Source organism: Ornithodoros turicata, unplaced genomic scaffold (genome assembly GCF_037126465.1).
Source record: "Ornithodoros turicata isolate Travis unplaced genomic scaffold, ASM3712646v1 Chromosome154, whole genome shotgun sequence".
NCBI lineage: Eukaryota > Metazoa > Arthropoda > Arachnida > Ixodida > Argasidae > Ornithodoros > Ornithodoros turicata.
In genome coordinates, this window is record NW_026999319.1 from 108,246 (window position 1) to 127,626 (window position 19,381).

General features: G+C 44.5%; 1 protein-coding gene across 3 annotated transcripts; it reads left to right on the top strand.

Annotated features, from left to right (window-relative positions):
- Positions 1 to 1,899: 1,899 nt before the first annotated feature.
- Positions 1,900 to 18,426, top strand: LOC135372614 (uncharacterized). Of its 3 annotated transcripts, none has more exons than XM_064606132.1 (5): positions 1,900 to 1,937; positions 4,494 to 4,551; positions 11,358 to 11,525; positions 13,506 to 13,652; positions 18,132 to 18,426. In XM_064606132.1, the coding sequence occupies exons 1-5, from the start codon at positions 1,912 to 1,914 to the stop codon at positions 18,315 to 18,317; spliced, it is 585 nt and encodes a 194-aa protein (XP_064462202.1). In that variant the 5' UTR covers positions 1,900 to 1,911; the 3' UTR covers positions 18,318 to 18,426. The 3 variants fall into 3 exon arrangements, with proteins under 3 accessions (XP_064462202.1, XP_064462204.1, XP_064462203.1); XM_064606134.1 differs by lacking the exon at positions 18,132 to 18,426 and adding an exon at positions 17,863 to 17,913; XM_064606133.1 differs by having other exon boundaries at positions 1,935 to 1,961.
- Positions 18,427 to 19,381: the final 955 nt, after the last annotated feature.

Below are 19,381 nucleotides of genomic sequence, written 5' to 3' on the forward strand. Positions count from 1 at the left end.
ATAATCGCCAGAAACGCGTTCGTCGCGCGGCTGGAAATACTAGGCCGGGATCTACTTGGCGGGTCACCGGGCCGGGCTCTGTTTGCTTAGACGCAGGGCCGGGCCGGGCTCTAGTCACTGGGTCACCGGGCTGGGCCGGGCCGGGTCCGGCCCGGCAAAGTCGGTCCGTGCAGGGCTCTAGCACGCGCTTTTTAGATTTCCAGTACATGGACCCTACTGAGATATGAACAAGTGAAGCCTGCTTTATGTTTTGTGTCGAATAATTGTGCATGAAACAACCAGCTAGCCTGCATCCACCTATTGTTTCCATTGGCACATTGCTCTCCACCTTGCGCAAGGACACTAATCTAGGCGACAAACCAAGACTCGACGTGACGTCACACTGCTTTACTCTCTCGTTTGTTTAACTATCGCGGCGCCGGTTCAGCAGGGTGGTTAGATGGATTACGAGGGATCTAGCAGATTGGAACCTTTTACCTCCCCGACATTGCTGCCGTCCTCGGCCGGGATCGAACCCACGAGCTTGAGCTCAGCACGCAAACACGTCACCGACTGAACTACCGAGGAGGGCTGTGATCTCCTAGAACCTTCCCGTTAGCAGCTGGCGCTGTGAAAGCAAACATCTGTTGAAAGCGGCCGGCATCTGTCACGAAGAAGAAGCAAAAGGAAGCAGCGCGAGCTCATGCAACCGGACGTGCAGAAGTTCCAACAGTCCAGTCGTTGTTCAGTCATGCATGGACCTCACCGGACGTGGTTTCTTGGGCTCACATAATCCCGCTTCACGTTGCATCTTCTGGAAGGCGAGTGTTATGATGCTATACCTGTCAAGATACGCGCATCTCATGCGCAGTTTAAAGCACAGTATATGCCGTTCGCAGTTTCGCGAATATTGGTAACTCCAAAGCAGAAGCCGAGGCGCACTTTATGCGTTTCTCCGAACTATGAGTAAAGTAGAGCACCCGGTTAAGGCAGGGGTATCGTTGACATAGATCGAATAGAGAATCGAATGACATAGAGAAGCAAAATTGGTATCGACATACCGAGCTCGTAAGCGAAGTAGTTCTATCTCTGAAAACGAGCATGCGGCGAATTAACCGTTAGTGTGCTGAGAAGTGCGTGCCCTGGTGCATTATTAGTGTCAAATTGGAGTCAAGGGCGGATTGAGATATGGGGGGGGGGCATCCGAGCATCCGACACCCCTCTCTTTCTGTCGTTACATAGTTTCGACTCACCTTGACAGTGTAGCAGCATGCTATCCACGACAGGACCCACTACCCCGCCCTCAGAAAAATCCTCGCTCCTGCTTGTAGTACCTATGTCTTTTCCCGGCGTGCCCTTATTGTGTCCATGACCGTGGATGCTGTTTCATCGCGGCAGTTGATTCGCGCAGGAATTTTATCATTGAAACGTAACACATCACATGGAACATGTAATAAACATAATCCGGTGAACTGTTGTCAGCATGTGGGCCCTTTAATGTCCTATTAGGAATATTAGGTGGTGTCAAAAGGTGCGTTCTAGTATCCGCCGCGTGATAGTCGACAATCCCTTACTTGATTCCTTTGTGGCGGATCTCTGAAGCTGATACATTGGTGATTCAACTGCCACAGGATGCAATTTTATGCGCAGCGTGCCGAAGAAGCCAACATTACAGAAACCTAACCATTCGTATACCACTCGCTCATTTCAATCGCCAACTGAGTTGAGTGTCCTGCGCGTGCTTTGTCGAAATTGCCACCAATACCAACAATGACAACGTTGTAGTGACTAGGTGTTGACTGAATTCTTTCAGGAAACGGACAGACTTCTAAATATCCATATGAGAGCAGAAACAACGCCAAGGAGGAACGTTGGCTACGTGCTTCTATAGGTGTGGCCATACTCCGGGGAAGCCAACAACCAAGCACCCTCATGGCTAACTTCAATCAACTTGTACTGTGAGAAGACCATATGTGTCCGACGTGAGGGTCCGGGGTGCTGCTTATATGAATATCTTAGCGGCAGGTTTCGAAAGGATGGAAATGTTGCGCTGATTACACTTGCACACATTTGATGGTTCAACGAAACCGCGTTCAAGTCATACGCACCAACACTCACATAAACATACTTTTTCTACCTGGTCGTTGTCCCGAAAGAGCCGCGGGTAAACTCAGTTGCCCGTATTCACCAAGCCACTTAAACCGTTGTTTAATGACGTCGGGTTTAAATCGATCACGTAGTCTCTCCGGCTCTGAAGCTGAAACGCACGCGCACTATACACATTGTCACGAGCTGATTGAGGGGAGGGAGAAAGTAGCTTACAATTTGCTCAATTTTGCACGCAGGATCTGCAGACTGCTAACCGTGGTATCGACATCATGACTACATGGGCTGCTTGACGCTCTACTGGTTATATGCCCCTGTGGAGGCTCTAATTTGTCCATACAAATCTGTTGACACAAAACACTGCTCGCAATATTTGCTTGTATGCCTCTGCGGGATATTTCTACATGTACAATTATCGACTAACCAAGTCCTAAAGACATGCTTGCTTTTTTTAATCAAAATTTCTCCCAGTTGACATGTAAAGCAGCACTATGGATTGATGCCGACAAGCATAACCCGATCTCACCAGCACAAAATTGCGCCGAGAAACAAGCTCATAGCGATTTCGAAAACATAGTGCTTTCATAATGACACAGAACGCAACAGTGCTTTCCTAGGGAGCTAGGGATCTTTCTGGGCAAGCAAATAAAGCTTTCAAGAGGATGTAGAGCTTCCTGCATGTGGTGCCTTTTCCAGAGTGAAACCTGAAATATTGTACCTTGTTAATGCACTGGGACGTCCCACTTATACCACCAGGTACCCTCCAAGTACTACTATTCTGGGACGTCACTCTTAACATTTCACGGGCGAGCAACGTGTTCGATATTTATGCCTTCACATCCTGGGCAACATGTACCATCCTCCGCTGTATAGCTGCACATGCAAGTACATGGAGGTATAACTGCTTCATGCGACCACCCCCTTCTCCCTCGCTCTTGTGACCTCCGTTTACACGACTGATGCATTTTTAACAGGACACACTTAACAGTAAACCAGGAACACAAAGTACCACACAAAGGAACACAAAGTACCAGCGATCACTACAATGTGCAATAAATCGTTAAATGTATCAACCAGAACCAGCAACGGCAGCACAGCAAACACTATTGTTAATGATGCATAACAGAGGCACTAGGTGTTGTATTTAAGGAACCACGCATAATCAGCGCCGCTTTTGTTGCTGGAGGTAACAGCTGTTTGTGCACGACTTCCTGTCAGCTTTGGATCGGAAAGCGACTTGTGTGTAGCTGCCAATGTTGACATCACTAACGTGGACGATATCTGTTCTAAATTTGCAGAGCGGATTTCAAAATTCCGCTCCATAGCGATAGTACTTTTTTGTACCATACTTTTTTTGGCGGGGGTTTATTGCCTGACATACTTCGCCCACGGGTCCATCACAACGTTCTTTTTCCTTAATTTCTGCACTTTCGACTTGAAAAGTAGGCAACAGTATCTAGCAAAAACTATTTTGGGTTTTTCTCGAAATGCTCAGTTACAGCTGCTCCGCGGTAGACCGGCTTTAAACTACCCCTCCCCCCCCTTAGTTTAAATCAGTCCTATGCGAATACATGAGCGTTAGACCATTACTAGATCGCCGGGTTTACGCCGTGTGAACGGCGAACAAAATGAGACATTGAGGGCAAATATTGATTGGAGTGCAACCACATCCACCTAACGAACGCTTCTAGTCGACAGGTAAGTCTAAACTTACCAGTAATTCGCCTAAATATTTCCGGCGAAGCGTAGATTAGGCCTACGCATTGCGCACACAAACTCCATGGAGGCCACAAAGGGCCTCACGGCAGTCGGCTTAGAACAGCACGGTGGTGATTGGTGGTTTGCGGACGAAGTTCTCAGACGTCACTAAACCAGTGACTAAGTGGGACTGCTGAATACGGGAAAGTAAATTCACTCTTCCCGGACAATAAACCGCATCGTCTGCGTGTCATCAGACGCCAGACAAAGGTGGATAGCGTGGGAAAACCAATCTGAAATGGCGCGCTCACCCTGCGATTTCCTAGTATCTGGTACCATCTCGACCACCACACACTAACAGCTGCGACTTCGCTCCAATTTCCAGCTACCGATCATTTTTACTATGTATCCTAACGTATGCATTGCATTGTCGTGGTCATCACGTGCGTCCAGGTTCGTACTGTGCGTGTGTGGACGGAGTGGACAAACATTACTGTTCGGTCGCTGCTATTGAATGGAATAGGCTCCCTAGTGCTCCGAAATGAATGTCTCGTGTCTTGTGTCGATGTCTACTAGCTAGAGAGTCTGCGGTATGGGCTTCTGTCTGCTTCTCATGGCTGGCTCTCTTCTGTTTACAGAGTAATTAAGCCAGACGCATTGGTGTACCGAGCAACTCTTAATCGTAATATAATGGACCCAAACGTATGCAGGGCTACAGGACCGTCACCCTGGCAGGGACCTGGCATGCCGTCTATGCAGTCATCATTCGTAAGCAAAGTTATCTAATGTTTGGAAACTGAACAATCCGTCGCATGGGTACTATGTACGATGGAAATAGTGCCACTCGCAATATGACATTGGCCCGGTTTCACCAACGCTGCTTAGCTTCGAACTAAGGTCAAGGGTAGCTAAAAACTGAAATTAACACTTTAATTACTTTTAGCAACATTAGTCAGATATGTGCTGAGTGTTTTAGTGACAATAACTACTCTTGATGAAGTAAAGTTGAGGGTTACAGTCAAGTTCAGGAACTGCTGATCTCGGTTGAAATGTTAATCTGTGTTGGTGAAACCGGGGTACAGTAAAATATACAGTCCCAGACCCAGACCAGAACTCTGGCAGGTTGACCGACCTTGTACGGGAGAACATTTATAGCAATTGCGTCATCTACTTGATAGATAAATGTGCGTGGGAAACTTGCACAGGAAACTGGAACGATTCCCCAGTCAACTGACGGAGACTTATTATTTATAGACTTATTTAGACTTATGTTATTGCTGCAAACAACTGTTTCTATGAGTGGAGCATACAGCCGTGCACAGCTGGACAGAACAGTTGTGACGAGCAGGTTAGTATGCGTCGTGGGCCAACTTCACAGGTAACTGTGCCGACATGCGTCCGGAAGGTCTGCAGGAAAACCGGCGAGAGCACATCCGCCAGAAGAATTCATTCCCACGACTTCAACCAAACGAGCCAACCAGTCGTGCCATTTGGTCTTTCGGCAAAGATCGAGGCGCGTTCCAAGCTCGACAGATGACGTCGATAAGATGATGCCTGGCCACGCAAGTAGTAATAGTATGTTGGGAGAGAAACCAGATGAGAGTACGTTATATGGGTGTCTGGTTGGAACCCCACAGCGCATGGGACACCGTCGCGTATTTTTCGCTACGCGGCGCGTGTGCGGAGGGTTGTCCGCGCGCTTATCGGCGGGGGGAGGGCTGCGTGCGCGCTTCCCCGCTCACATTTTTCAGCCTGGGCCGACTTCTTTCATCATTTTTCAATCTGTGCCGACAATCAATTTTTTTCCCGGCTACAATAGGTGTGGGGTGGGCGGTTTACATGCATAGGACAGCTAAGTCATTAGTGTCAGGAATACATGCTATATTCTTTTTAATCAATATCTTAAAAAAATGTAAGAAAGAGTGCACAGTTTTGACTTTGAAAATTTAAACAAGAATATTTGGTGGTGTAGTTTGCATTTTGTTTCATTATGAGCTACAATCTTCTAAAATTAAAGTATGTCCTTCTCATTTGTAGTGCCTCATGTGCCGCGACATAATGAATAGACATAATGGTTTTTCAGTATGGCTACTGTAAAAACCTCTGGTACATTCTGTGAATTGGAGCTATGTTTATGTGTGCTGCTTTGGTTAAGTTTGCAAAAGGAATATTTACTTATTTATAATTAATTATAATTAGAATTAGAATTACATTTATATTTAATTATAATATCTTATACATAGTGCTCATCTTCATTGATTAAACATTTCTGATGACAGTTGTGTGATTTGATTCTCCCAAAATCTTATTGGAACTATGTGCCGCATGTTATGATGATTAGAATTGTAGACTGCGCATCATTTGATAATATATTCCTTTCAATATAGTATTGTCAACTGTCCAATCGTTTGAGCAAATATATACACTGTGCAATTTAATTCATAAAATAAGCTTTCGCAAAATATTAGTGATCCTCGATTGATGTAACATGCCTGTAAATTTCTATTAGCGATTCTTCTACAATTCTTTCCTTCGGGTGTTGGTGTTGTATAGAGTTTAGTCGTGTAAAATCTCTTTAATTGCCAGCGCTGATTCCATGCGAAGATCCTTGTACATACTGTGGAATAAAGGTCTCCTTAGCAATCTTCAATCTCATCATAAGCTGTTTTCGTTGCGATGTGTAGAATACATTACAATGATGACAAAGAATACAATTATTATTTCAATTATACACTCGTTATACACAAGTTTTCGTTTGTTGTCTTGATTGATGAATTCCAAAGACATCAAATAGTTTATTTATTGGGCGCCTGAAACCAGTGTTGATTAATGCAGGTGATATGTTGTCGCAGTGTTTGTATTGCTCCAACAACTTGCACTTTGTCGCGATGAACTCACACAGTCTCTTATTGATGTTTCCTTTCTTTGTGTGAAGATTCTTGAATGGCGTACAAGATACTACTAGATGAAAATCGTCCGGTGGTCCACCGCAATTGATATGTTTGTTGAGTTTCAATAAGTGATGATACATCAGACCTTGCACAACAATATTGAACTTCTGTTCATTCGATGTCATTGACTGGTAGAATAAAATAAATGTGTAGAGGCTCTAGGTGGAATATATCACTTGATATGATTTTTTATGTACTTTCCATTTCAACCGTTAGGTGTAATTTCAACAAATCCGTAATGAATCTTGCGATATAGACTGCTTGTATATGATAATTTGATCTGATTGCTTTCTTGATTAATGCAATGCCCATTGCAATGATTATAATTACGTTTGGTCTACTGTATTTCAAATCTTCGTTAGCAAACCTCAAAAACTCCACCATTACCAGTGGTCCTTCCGATGTTGACGTGCAAATATTTTTATAACTATTGTAGATTCGGCATACAAGTTCTCGCATCTTGAATTCCATAATTTGGACCATATCTCCGAATACGGCCATGTCTACGACATATCGAAATGCAGCGAATTGAATCGTTTCGAGGCTCCTCCTTTCGTAGCAGCTTCTTATCAGGTCCTCACATGACCTATGGTAACGAATACAAAATCCATCTATCTCTTTGTATAGCAATTGTCTGTTCTGTTTTGTAGTGTGCCTCGACACCTCATATCGGTGCTAATTTTATTTATTAAAAATTCATTATGTTTCGCGTTTAAGAAGTTCCACCTGTCGTGAGAATTATGAAAGTCAATTTACAAAAAAAAGGTGGTGAGTACGAAAAACGTGTGCTTTCAATGATTCTACATACAAGACCACGCTAGCAACCTCCCTTCACTAACTTGACTCGAAGGAGCGAGTTTATGGTTTTCAACTACACGTTGTGTACCAAGACCATTGTAGAATTCCCCTACTCCCTGCGGGCGTGTATGGCAACTTTATGGCTGGCGGATTGCCCCTCTCACTTCGAATCCACTAGTGGGTCCTGAATGAAAAAGACGTGTTTCTGTGATGTATTTGCGGGCGTGGTCAGAAAGTGTTTCCCTAAATTAATTATTGTTTTGAGTTTGCTTCAGATGACTGCTCGATTGATAGCAATAAAATATTCTACTAATTGGGAAATTATTTTTAAGTTGTATGCGTTGATTTTCGTTGTAGCAAACACATTAATTTGCATTTGCTTCTGCGTGTAGAAGTTCTCATGAAACGATGTAATTAAATTTGATTCTAGTTTTCGAATGAGAATTGTTTCTATCGTTGAATAAATTTGACTTTCTCTTTTTGCTTTAGATATTCACTTGATTGATATTTTGTGTGTTGAGAATAATATATGCGTAATAGTTGCGTCATCTTAAACTATTTATCCTTTGTGTACCTCTTGTTTACATGTTGGGTTTCGGCTGTCTATTAGCTGTTGATCTTGTTTCAATAATATTTTCCGTTGACAGACGCGCCGTTTAGAGTGTTTCTCTGCTATTCATCCGTGCTTGTTTATCGTTTTGATATATTCGTTTTTGAATTATGAATCCTTTGTGTACCTCTCGTACGTGATGGGTTTTGGTTCTCTATTAGCTGATGATCGTTTTGTTTCTCATTATTGCCGTATGTCTATGTTGTTTACTTAATAAGAAATTGATTGTGTAATGTTGGAATAATCAACTTATCTTCCCTATTGCACTCGAAAATGTTCATAACTGTCACAAAACAGGTGTACGCCTCCCGTCTTCAACAAATTAGGGCAGATATTATTAGAGCTGGTTGTTGGCTAGGAGCGTGCTATGCGGTGAAGTTCATTCTTTAATATATTTTCTGTGTTGGATTCATAAAACAAAGTAAGGTTTGTAGTGTCTCTTAGACCTCATACAATTCTCATTCTAAGTCACGAGGATGGTTTTATGATAGTTCTGCTTCCCTGCTGTTTTGATTAACATTATCTTCTTTGGTTAAATGTAGCGTTATAGATTTTATTTCCTCTTGTGTTCGTGTCATTCGTGTCCCATGGTCTTCCAGGTTCTCTGCTGTCCACAATTAACTACATCCATCCATCGACACTTGGAATTAAAGCACCACTATGGTGGTCACGGATAATAATCATATTGTAATCATATAGGTTAAAAATATATTCTATGATTAAATGTGTCATAATGGAATATTAGCTGTTGTGCATGAAGTTACGTACATCTGACAGAAGGCTAGGATGCTCATGCTAGACTTTTTATAATAAAACTTTTAATTTTACTCTAATCGTATTGATTACAAATATATTCTTTGATTAAAATGTGCTACTCCTTCTGCGCGTGATTATCACTAATAAAAAATTGTGATACCCCTTCAATGCTATTGCATCAGATTTTTGGCTAAGTTTTTCTCCATCACACAGTCATAACGTAATTCCTGACACTAATAACTTTAATAAATAAGTTTTCACTTGTACTTTTGTGTATGGCTATCCTTTGCATGTAAACTGCTCACCACACACCTATTGTAGCCGGAAAAATAATTGCGATTGAAGTCGGCACAGATTGAAAAATGATGAAAGAAGTCGGCCCAGGCTAAAAATGTGAGCGGGTAAGCCGCACGCAGCCCTCCGGCCCAGGGTGTCGGAGCGAACCGAAAACCGGAACCGAAAACCGAAAAAAAAACGCTATTTTGGTGCGAACCGGAACGGAATCGAAACCGTATACGTTTTTTTCGCTCAGGAGGGAAACCGAAAAATATATTTAACGGTTTTCGGTCGAAGAAAAAACTTCGCCGGTTTGGACTCCGGATAGGCGAATGAAACAGACGTCGTGTGCTCTGAAGTCATGTCATGGATGCTATGCGAGGGTTACGGTTACGGTAGAATGTATGTCGGTATGGACCCTTAGTCCCCCTTTGCAATGGTTTATCGTCCGCGCACGCACACAGACTTAGAGGTACATGTGACTCTCTAGCAATGTGCCGTAGTGCTAGTTTTAATTTGATCCCCCCAAACTGTCAACTAAACAGCGACCCAAGGGGGCTGCATAACGGCTTCTTTATAGGTAATGTCGCGCAACGCGCCCCTTGTGTGAGAGCAGCTAAGTTGAATACATTTACGTATACGCGAGGGCAAGCCCGTGCGAAGTGGCAACTCTTTTGTGGACAGGACACGGAGAAAATAAAACGGAGCCGGCGAGCGCGTTGGTGAGTGAAGGTGTTCCTCGATTTGCGTCATACTCGTGCGGTGGTGCTTGCTGGCTAGACAGTAGCAACAGATATTCGGATGGGACGCGATCGCTCCAACCCAGCAAGAAAGTACTTTATGTATGACATCACGACAAACAAGTCCGTTTGTAGCATGCACTTGAAGAAAGGAGAAAGCCAGTGATGGCCACTAACTACTTCTCCAGTAGTTTAACTATAACTACTAACTACTTTGTGATTGAGTAGTTTAACTAATAGTTCAACTACTTTTCAGGGAAGTAGTTAAAACTACTTTTTTAACTACTGCAATGTAGTTTAACTACATCTATAACTACTTAACGTTGTCCACCAACACCAATCCCTTGTAGTGTTCTTGGACACCTAAATATGAACCACAAGCACTAATAAACTTTGGCTCCAAGTCATTGCTACGATCGTCAAATACAAAGCTTGCGGCGGGATTCTCTCTGTGCCTACGCGATAAACTAAGTTGCAGAATTATTCCACAGCAAATGAGGCTTCACTCGACAAGCATTAAAAGTGAAGATTTAGTGCACATGCACGACACAATTGCTCTGCACCTCCGTTTTCATCAAACAAGTAGCTCAAGGTAAAAGTCGGAAGCACAATCGTGCCGTAAAGCTTGTGGCAAAATCAGAAGTAGTTGGCGCCTTCAGTAACCTAACTACTGTAGTTAACTACTTAAAATAGTAGTTTAACTAGTAGTTGCCACTACATTTCTGCAAGTAGTTGATAACTACTTTTTAACTACAATCAGGTAGTTTAACTAGTAGTTTAACTACATGTAGTTAACTACTGGCCATCACTGGAGAAAGCCCATTTGAACAGACAGTAACCTACAGGAACTAGGAGCTACCAATTTCACAGCTGTCTATTAATCTTAAATACCATGTATGCGGAATAAACGGGTTCACATTTTGTAACATTGATTGTTCTTTTGTGAGGATGAATATTCCTAGCAGAAGCGGAACCGGTTCAAAAACCGGTATGAACCGTTATTTTTTTGCTCCGGAGCAGAACCGGTACCGGATCGTTTATGATGTAACCGGAACGAAAACCGGAACGAAAAACGTTTCGGTTGGACACCCTGCTCCGGCCACGCTCCGCCCACCGGTAAGAGCCTCCACCCGAGCGCCGCCTGCCGCGCGCAGGGAAAAATACGCTACGGTGTCCCATGAGCTGTGGGGTTTGAACCAGACACCCATAGAACGTACTCTCGTCCGGTTTCTCTCCCAACATAATATTACTACTTACGCACGCGCGCTAGATTTTGCCTCATCTTTCCCAACTGTGGTACTGCGGTTCAGCTTACGGCAAAAGAAGGGCAAATGTCGCGAGTTTTGCTGAACGAGGTGTTCATTCGCTCTTAGCTAAGCAAGATGTGTGCTCACCCCATGCATATAAGAGTTCATGTTGAAGCTACCATTACTGTTCTTGCAGGTTGAGTCGCTGTCATTCAGGCATATGACTGGGTTCCAACCGCTGCCTTTGAAAACCGCGGAATTGCTCTCTTTTAGCGCTGCGGCCCTTATAACTGCCTACACGGATGGTTATAGACCACTCACAGCTCCATGCCGGAGTGTCACCCAGGCAAATCCAAACGAATTGGTAAGCCGAGACTGACTGTCATGCTTTGGACACTGAACGTTATAGGGGTAAGGAAAAATGACATCGAGAAAAGGTGGCAAGAACGACACACAGAATACAGAATCCTCACTTCGGTTGTGTCGTTTTTGTTCCGTGTCGCTAGGTCTTTTCCCGTGTAATCGTTATCCCAGTCAGTCTGCGCACTATATCGCCTTCTAAAGGAAAGGAGACACTTTCCCCAGTGGCCAAAAGGATAGCGTCACCAGTCAGGCTTTCAGTGACAGGTGTCCTCGTTGAAAATGAGGAATACTGCGTTGACAACGAGATTTGGCCGAGGCAGGCCACACATAGGGACGACACAAACATGTAAGCCTCATACGCCCGGAATCATCGAAATGCAACAACTCAGGGAAAAGAGGCGCTGACGCCAGGAATCGAACCCCAGGAATCGAATCCCGGAAATCAGAAGACCCAGGTTCGATTCCTGGCGTCAGCGCCTCTTTTCCCTGAGTTGTTGCATTTCGAGGAATACTAGGATGCAGCATTGTTCTATGGGGAAACGGGAACCACCCAACGTCTTCCGGAAAAAGGCGGTTTGGGAAACAGACAGCGAATGACACACTCCACAGCCGCTGGCCATGGCCGCTGGCACAACGCTGTGTTGGACCCAGGCGCGGATCAAATGAGTGGGGAAGTCTTAACCCTCATATCTGCCGGTTTTTGCAACTGACCGTAGTGTAGTAGTATGCTGCCCAGTGGTGGTCCCCCTACAAACAAAAATAATTGAAGAGAACGGTCTGCCCCTCGTAGTATCCAATTGTTTCTAAGTATCCAAGTATTTGCGCGTTTGTGCTCCTTATTATTACAAACAGCAACAAGATGTGGGAGCCAGAATGAATACCGCCACCCGTTTACGCCATCAATTCACGGCCGCTCACTTGGTCAGATTATGGTTACATACGTACAGTGAACTATGCAAGTATCCATGGTAATAAACAGCGGCAAGATAAAGACGAACAACCGACCACATTTTTCGCTTGTCATTTCATGACAACGCTGCCTGAGCTGGGAAAATGCTAGGTGTGCGACCACGCTAGATTGCCCACCCGAATCCCGGCCACCGGAATCAGCCGGGAATCTAGCTATTTTAACAGCTTCAATCGTGTTCGTCTTCGGCTATCGTCGTCTGCTAACCCACGGGAACTTCGGCGTGTGGGCCAATGCAGGCTCTCGCCACACTCTCCGTGCGAATGTGACTACACCTTATATAGTTACCGTAACGCACTGCCCGGTTCTATCGAGGCTGGGTGAAAAAGGTGTTATGCCTGCTCGTATTCTGGCAAAAAAGAGAAATAAAATGGCAAGGAAATGACTAGGCGAGTTCCCCATTACTATATTGCGGCGAAAACTGGAAGCAGACGAGACAAGCGTGTTGGCCGCTCTCCCGTTAGCGTGCCCTACTTCACGTCCTGAGGTCCTCAGCTGCAGAGGGAGCCGAACATTACCATATTGTTCCCATAAAATTAGTGATTAGTGGTTTTTTATGTAAGGGTTGTCTGCATGTTGCACGTACCACAGTGTTGGATAGCGGGTGATTTCGACCAGCTGGGGTTCATTTGACGTGCGTCGTAAATCTCTGACAGACGGTGCTGAAATCAATGTTTACCTCTTCCACATGCTACAGTCCTCGGTCGACTTTCCACACGTTACCGATTCAGCTACCGAGGACGGCTATCTTTCTCGTGCACACGTTTCGTGGTGGAATTGTCTTTTTAAGTGTGACGTGAAAGGCGTTTTCACTGTCACAATCCTGTTTCGAACATCAGGGGCTATGTTCTCAGAGATCCGGCAGAGAAATTTAGTTGGAAGGTTGGATTGGTTCGTGAGCGATTCCAGTAGTGTATGCGTGTTCTAAAAACGCTAAATGATAACGTATGCCATTTGATCTGTTGCACTAGTTTTGTAGTAATACCGGCTTTTACCTTGAGTCCCTATTTTCAGGTGTGCCAAAATGGACGATATCATGATATAGTGATCAACCGTAATATGTACCTTGAAACCGACACCACCCGATTCGACAAATGGGGCAGTACGTTTGACAGGACTATCATAGTAGCGTACGACTCGGATTGCACTATGTCGACAAAGGTATGTATACCATTGTGAAGGTCCTCTATCTTAGTAGCCTTACCACAGCCAATGCGTGTATATACAACTGTATGAGTGTATATAAAAGTGTATATTTTATTATAAAAGTGTATATGAGTGTATATAAAAGTGTATATGAGTGTATATAAAAGTGTATATGAGTGTATATAAAAGTGCATATTTTATATTCCCTTATTCTCTCTTACACTGTATCTTTTTACATTTCTGGTGATGCTTATACAGGGTGCACTAGGTAAATGCGAACATCTTCTTAAAAAATATATATGCATCACTTTTTCCGAGGTGCCATATAGCATATGCTGAAGGGTACTCCTTAGAAGGGCATTAGTAAACTCCTAAGGCAATGTCTTAATTTACTTTCAATACTTACATTTTAATTATATTATTCTTTTCAGAAAAAGAAATCCGTTCGCTAGATCATCCGCACAAAAATCGTGATAGAACACTTTTTTTTTTTGTTCATTGCGCATCTCGGAGACGCGTTTTTAGTTCACTCCCAGTGTGAGAGAGGCAAAGACCACGCATTCGGCTCTTGCGTGCTGGAAGAACATTAACAGAAAACAGAAAAGGCAACCCAACATAAGGGCAGTTGTGATGTCATAGGGTGCATTTGTTTTGTTTCTGCAAGTTAGAGCTCAACTTAGACGCATGAGACAGCACTGCGCTCATTCACCCTCTCACACTGGGGGTGATGGAAGACGCGTCTCCGAAGATGCGCGATGAACAAAATGAAGAAGAAATCGTGTTTCTTCACGATTTTTTTTGCGAACGATCTATCAAATATTTTTTTTTAACTGCTCTGATATCAGGTGACCGAAGGGACCAGGTGCTCTCATTCGGACAACTTCGAAGCTGTGCTCTGATTTCGAGTTTGCTAACACCCTCCTAAGAAGTACCCTTCAGCATATGCTATATTTCAATTGATTTGATCTCGGAAAAAGTGATATACATATATTTTTTTTTGAATATGTTAGGTGCGGCACCCCGTATTCAGTGTGTATCACAAGCCTCTGTGGCGCAAGTTCTAAACGACAGTTTCTAATTGTGTATTCTACAGAAGCGCCGTGTCAAATGGCGTATTTCATAAAACGCAACATCTCAGGGGTGTGCTCCACAGCGGTGTTTGTCAGCTTTCTGCCTGAAAAAGGGTATTCATTTGCAGACGCTCTATGAAGGGCGTAGAACATTTTCTGTGTTCTTCGTGTGACTGCCACGCTGCCCTTGCGTGTCGGGCAATTATCCCGAATAGGCTTGGCAACTTAACGAAATAAATGAGTGGATCGATGAAAGAGGTTAGCCTATGGGTCACGCAGACGGGCCTGCCGACAGGTGGCTACGAAGGACTCTGCTCGCTGTCGCTGCGCGCGCCCTCGTGGCCCCATGTGCAAAGAGCACAGCGGATAACCCGAGATTACCTGCGAAATTGAAGCAGTACGCTGAAAATTCGAGAGAAAGCAAAATGTGCGCGTGCTGTTGTATCATGCTGCGCACTTATCATAATGTTGATAATCAGCTAACAACGAACGAGCGTGAAGTTGTGCAGGGGTTCCACTCAGCAGTTGGCAGTAATGTTTTCGCTTTTAATGTATGGCAAAGGTAGCGTCTCAACGTACACGAAGGAAATGTCACTCGACGATTCTCCTGTTTTGGCACGTTACAAGAAGGGTGCCAACATTTCGCTACAGCATTCTGAGCTACTTGGTTGTCTTGGATTTCATTATACACTTCGTCCCACGCTGCTCGTAGTGAATGAGTGGAACTTGTGTGCGCACGTACACGTCCTTGGTATTCTTTTCCGTCGCACGTTTCGCACGTAGTGGCAGTGACACGCTGAGATTTAATACAATATATAAATTTAAGTGGAAAAGTAAACATTATGGTATATGCTCTGTACGTCATGTAATTAGCTTCGAAAATGCCGCAGCTAGAAGCTAATTACATGCTAATTAGCTTCTAGCTTGTAATTAGCAGCATGTAATTAGGTTCTAGCTGCGGGATTTTCGAAAACATAGCGATACATGCTATTACGTTCAGAGTGTCTGAAATTATCGAGTATCTGATACCTAAAAAGGTGTGTGACACCAACAGCATACACCAACAACTTTATTTTGCGTCTGTTATAATGCGTCTGTATTCGTAATGTTACGTTCCAAGCATCAAGGGATCAAAAAAAAGGGATCAAAGCAAAAGGGATCAAGCAACGAAAGCAACCGAAAACGAAGTGAAACTGCGCGAGACTTCGCGGCTCGTAATGCCGCTACAGGCCATCCACCGGCCCAGTTGCTTTCCCACTGTCGCACACGATATGAATAGGCCAGCGATCCTCGTCGGCGAAATCCCGCTGGGCACGCCGTGCCATGCATAATACCCCTTGAAGTTTCAAATTAAAAAAAAAAAAAACGCTGGTCCAAGATGTCTACTTGAAAGAAATTTACATTAATACAAATGCGATTTCGTCTGTTTCGGCGTTTGTCTGTTTTCTTAGTGCGGGCCGCTATCATCGCTGCAATCTTGCCAACCCGGAAGCGGCAGTGCGAGCAGCGAGAAGGCGAGGGCGAAACGGAGCCACTGCGCCTGCGCCAACCCTCCTCGTATCTTGGAGTGTGTAATCATCCTGTCGAGTGTGTAAAGTGTGTGCGTTGTTGATCTCTGTCGCCGAGACTCGCTGTATCCATACCTGGGGGATATCACAATCGCTGCCTAATCATGATTGCTGCGATGAGCATCCTGCATCAGTACGTTTTGTGTATTAGTCGACGAGGTGCAAGGTTCTGCCTTTCACAGGAAGACACGTGTGTCGAAGCAGAAGAGCATCTCGCAGCCCACAAAAATCTCTTCGCGCTCAGCGAGCGTCAGCGCATACATGTAAACAATGTAACCTCACCGGGTGTCATTTCCGTGACCACGCGCTCCCATGGTGGTGGTGGTGGTGATAGGGCTTGCCGTTGTCGGCCTCACGTATGTGGGCAACGTCACGACTCACGCCCTGGGGGAATGTGCGTCCTGGGCCGACACGCGCTCCCATAGATTAAATAGGCCGGTATATAGCACACCAATCCATCTAGATCATCACAGTTGCCCGCGAGCCGCGTAGCGTCGTCGTCTTCGCGGCGACTTTTAAATTTCTCGCTCGCGCTATCGATAAACTTGGTTTCATCACTGACCTGTGCCTCGACGACGTCTCCTGTACGATCCCACAGTTTGGTGACACAACCTTCGAATGGCTGCACTGTAATCGTCGTACTTTGGTAGCGTTTTTCTGAATTGTGTCCGCAAGACTAAATTATTTTCTCACTGCCTCGATGGAGAAGTTACCCGTCAAAGAGAGCTGGTTACAAGTTTCCGTGTGCGAAATGAAACTAAGTTAATGACGAAGTTCAGCATAAAATGAATTCGCAGTTAGTGAGTTACTTCCAAGTTATTTCCAAGTTACTCCGGACACAAAATGACATTGCGCAGGTGCAGACGTTGTGTTGCGTGCGGAGGAGTGCAACACGTTTGTCCAACACACGTTTATTTCGTAGACCTCTCCCTGTTTGTAAATGACGTCGTAGTCTTCCACAGCGCCAAAATTCGGTAGAATACAACCACGCTCGAAGCTAAAGGTGAACAAGATCGCGCCCGAAAGCCACGGTCTTGAGGGAACTACGACATGGTCCCTTGAAGGGATGCGACGCTCGGGCCTACTTTTGTTTCAGTGGGACACAGCGAACAAGTGTTCGTTTTAGGAACCTAGCTCGCCTTCCGATTTGTTTCGATTTAATTTTGTCTACCAATGACATGATGGCGTTTTTCTTAGAGGTCTACCCGAACGCTTTGCGTCTTACCCCAGGTGGGCGCACAATGGTTCAGCTTCATTTCAATGACAGCGGTTCTTACTTCCTGAATAAAATGTAATTGATCGAATATCACGTTTTATGGCAAAACTCCATAAAGGAACCGGAGAGACAGCAAGAAAATATGTGGACGTGAGTGAAAAACGAGTTAAGGTAACTAAGAACTTAACTTACTTAGAAGTTACCACGGCGCAAAAGTACGAGGGAAGTTACAAGTTACAAAAAAAATGAACATAGCTACAGCAACGAATTACTTGTAACGCGTCACTTCAAACTCTGCTATAACGCGAAGACTGTTATTGCTTCAGATAACGGGCATACTTCCCTTCTATTCGGGATATTCGTCCTTCCAGAATTACAAGCACTAAAGTGGGAGGTGGGTGCCTGACAAGACAAGACAAGGCAAGGCAAGGGAAAAGAAGGGTTCTTGAAGGGACAAGTTGTGTGTGTGTGTGTCCCTTGTCCCTCGTCTCGGGGTTTGTGGACGCGGAATTGTTCCGACTCTGAAAGAGTATTCTTCGGAGACGTAGTTTGTATAAACTCACTCATTCCCTCAAATATGAGGAAGCAAATTACGAGGAAGCATTACGACCTGCTGACAATATATTTCTTCTCTTGACAGATGTGTATGTCTTTCAAAACCTATGGCTTCACGGGCGGCTACGTCATCTTTGACGTCCACTTCCATTACCTGTGTTCAGCACCACCAGCATTCGTAGATCCCAAGGGTGACTTTGGCGTTGTGAAGTGGGCAAAAGTTAATATGCACAAGAACTACGCCGGGTTAGAATGCGAGAAGCTCTGCTGATAAGCTCATGGGAAAAGAATGTGATTATCATTTGTATGCGGATTATTGTTTACATGGCCGTGAAGCAATCTGCTGTGATATGATGCAATATATGATATTCCAACCATGACTCCTGTCAGCAGTATTCCTGCCGTGTTAGACAGCGTAGGGGCTGTGTTATGCTGCCTCGCGTGATGGCTGAGCCAAAGCCATAAGTGTGGACTCTAATATAAAGCTATGAGAAGTGTCGCCTTTGCATTTGCGTTATGAGTACGGCCAGGCGGATATCCCATCGTAGACAGTACGTATATTGCAATACCGTAGGGCAAAGGCCGTTCTATCCTAAAAATCGTGAACCCCAATTTTGCTATGGAAATGAATGAGCCAGGGAATGAGTGGACCATGGTAGGTTTCACTTTATATCCTGGAGGGGTTAAAAGATCCAAAATTAATTCGGATAGAGAATCCCGTATTGGATGTGATTCGCTTCGGTATTCAAAAGGAGGTGAAAATTCGCATATATGCGATGCTGCACCCAAATCATGATGTCACATAAAATGAGAAAGCCCATGCCCAAGCCCAAGCCCAAAGCGGAGTGGGGCAGTAACGACATTTTATAGTTTTCGGTATCGACCAAGCGGTCGACACTTCCGCGAACAGAGGTTTCTCCTTTCTGCCCTTTCAGACGAAGAGATTTTCTCCTGGCCGATACAGTGAACTTCACTCTATACAGGGTGTTTCACGAAAATCCCCCGGCTGGATAATTCGTGAACAGGTGGCGTTATCGAAGAAATTTCTTTTTGGTAAATTTCCTTATGGCATCGGCTATGAACTGAGTAGTGAGCGGGTCATTTGCATACGCCCATTAATTAAATTTTCACTTCGCACGCTTACGGAACCGCTATTTTACGTATCGGGAAATATTGCAACAAAAAAGCCCCGTCGACACTTGTTGATTTTTCGATTAATTCATTGGTTTCGGTTTACATATTCCTTGCGTGGAGCAGCGTACCAATGCGCTCTTTGGATCAGCTATCCGGCTGTCAATTTCATATTCATCCGCCTGTTTGACGGGGTGACGAAAG

Coding starts and splice junctions, on each gene's coding strand:
- LOC135372614 (XM_064606132.1), top strand. CDS start 1,912: ATGGCTAACTTCAATCAACTTGTACT. Junction 1,938..4,493: donor AACTTCAATCAACTTGTACT/GTGAGAAGACCA, acceptor AAACGTATGCAG/GGCTACAGGACCGTCACCCT. Junction 4,552..11,357: donor CGTCTATGCAGTCATCATTC/GTAAGCAAAGTT, acceptor CTGTTCTTGCAG/GTTGAGTCGCTGTCATTCAG.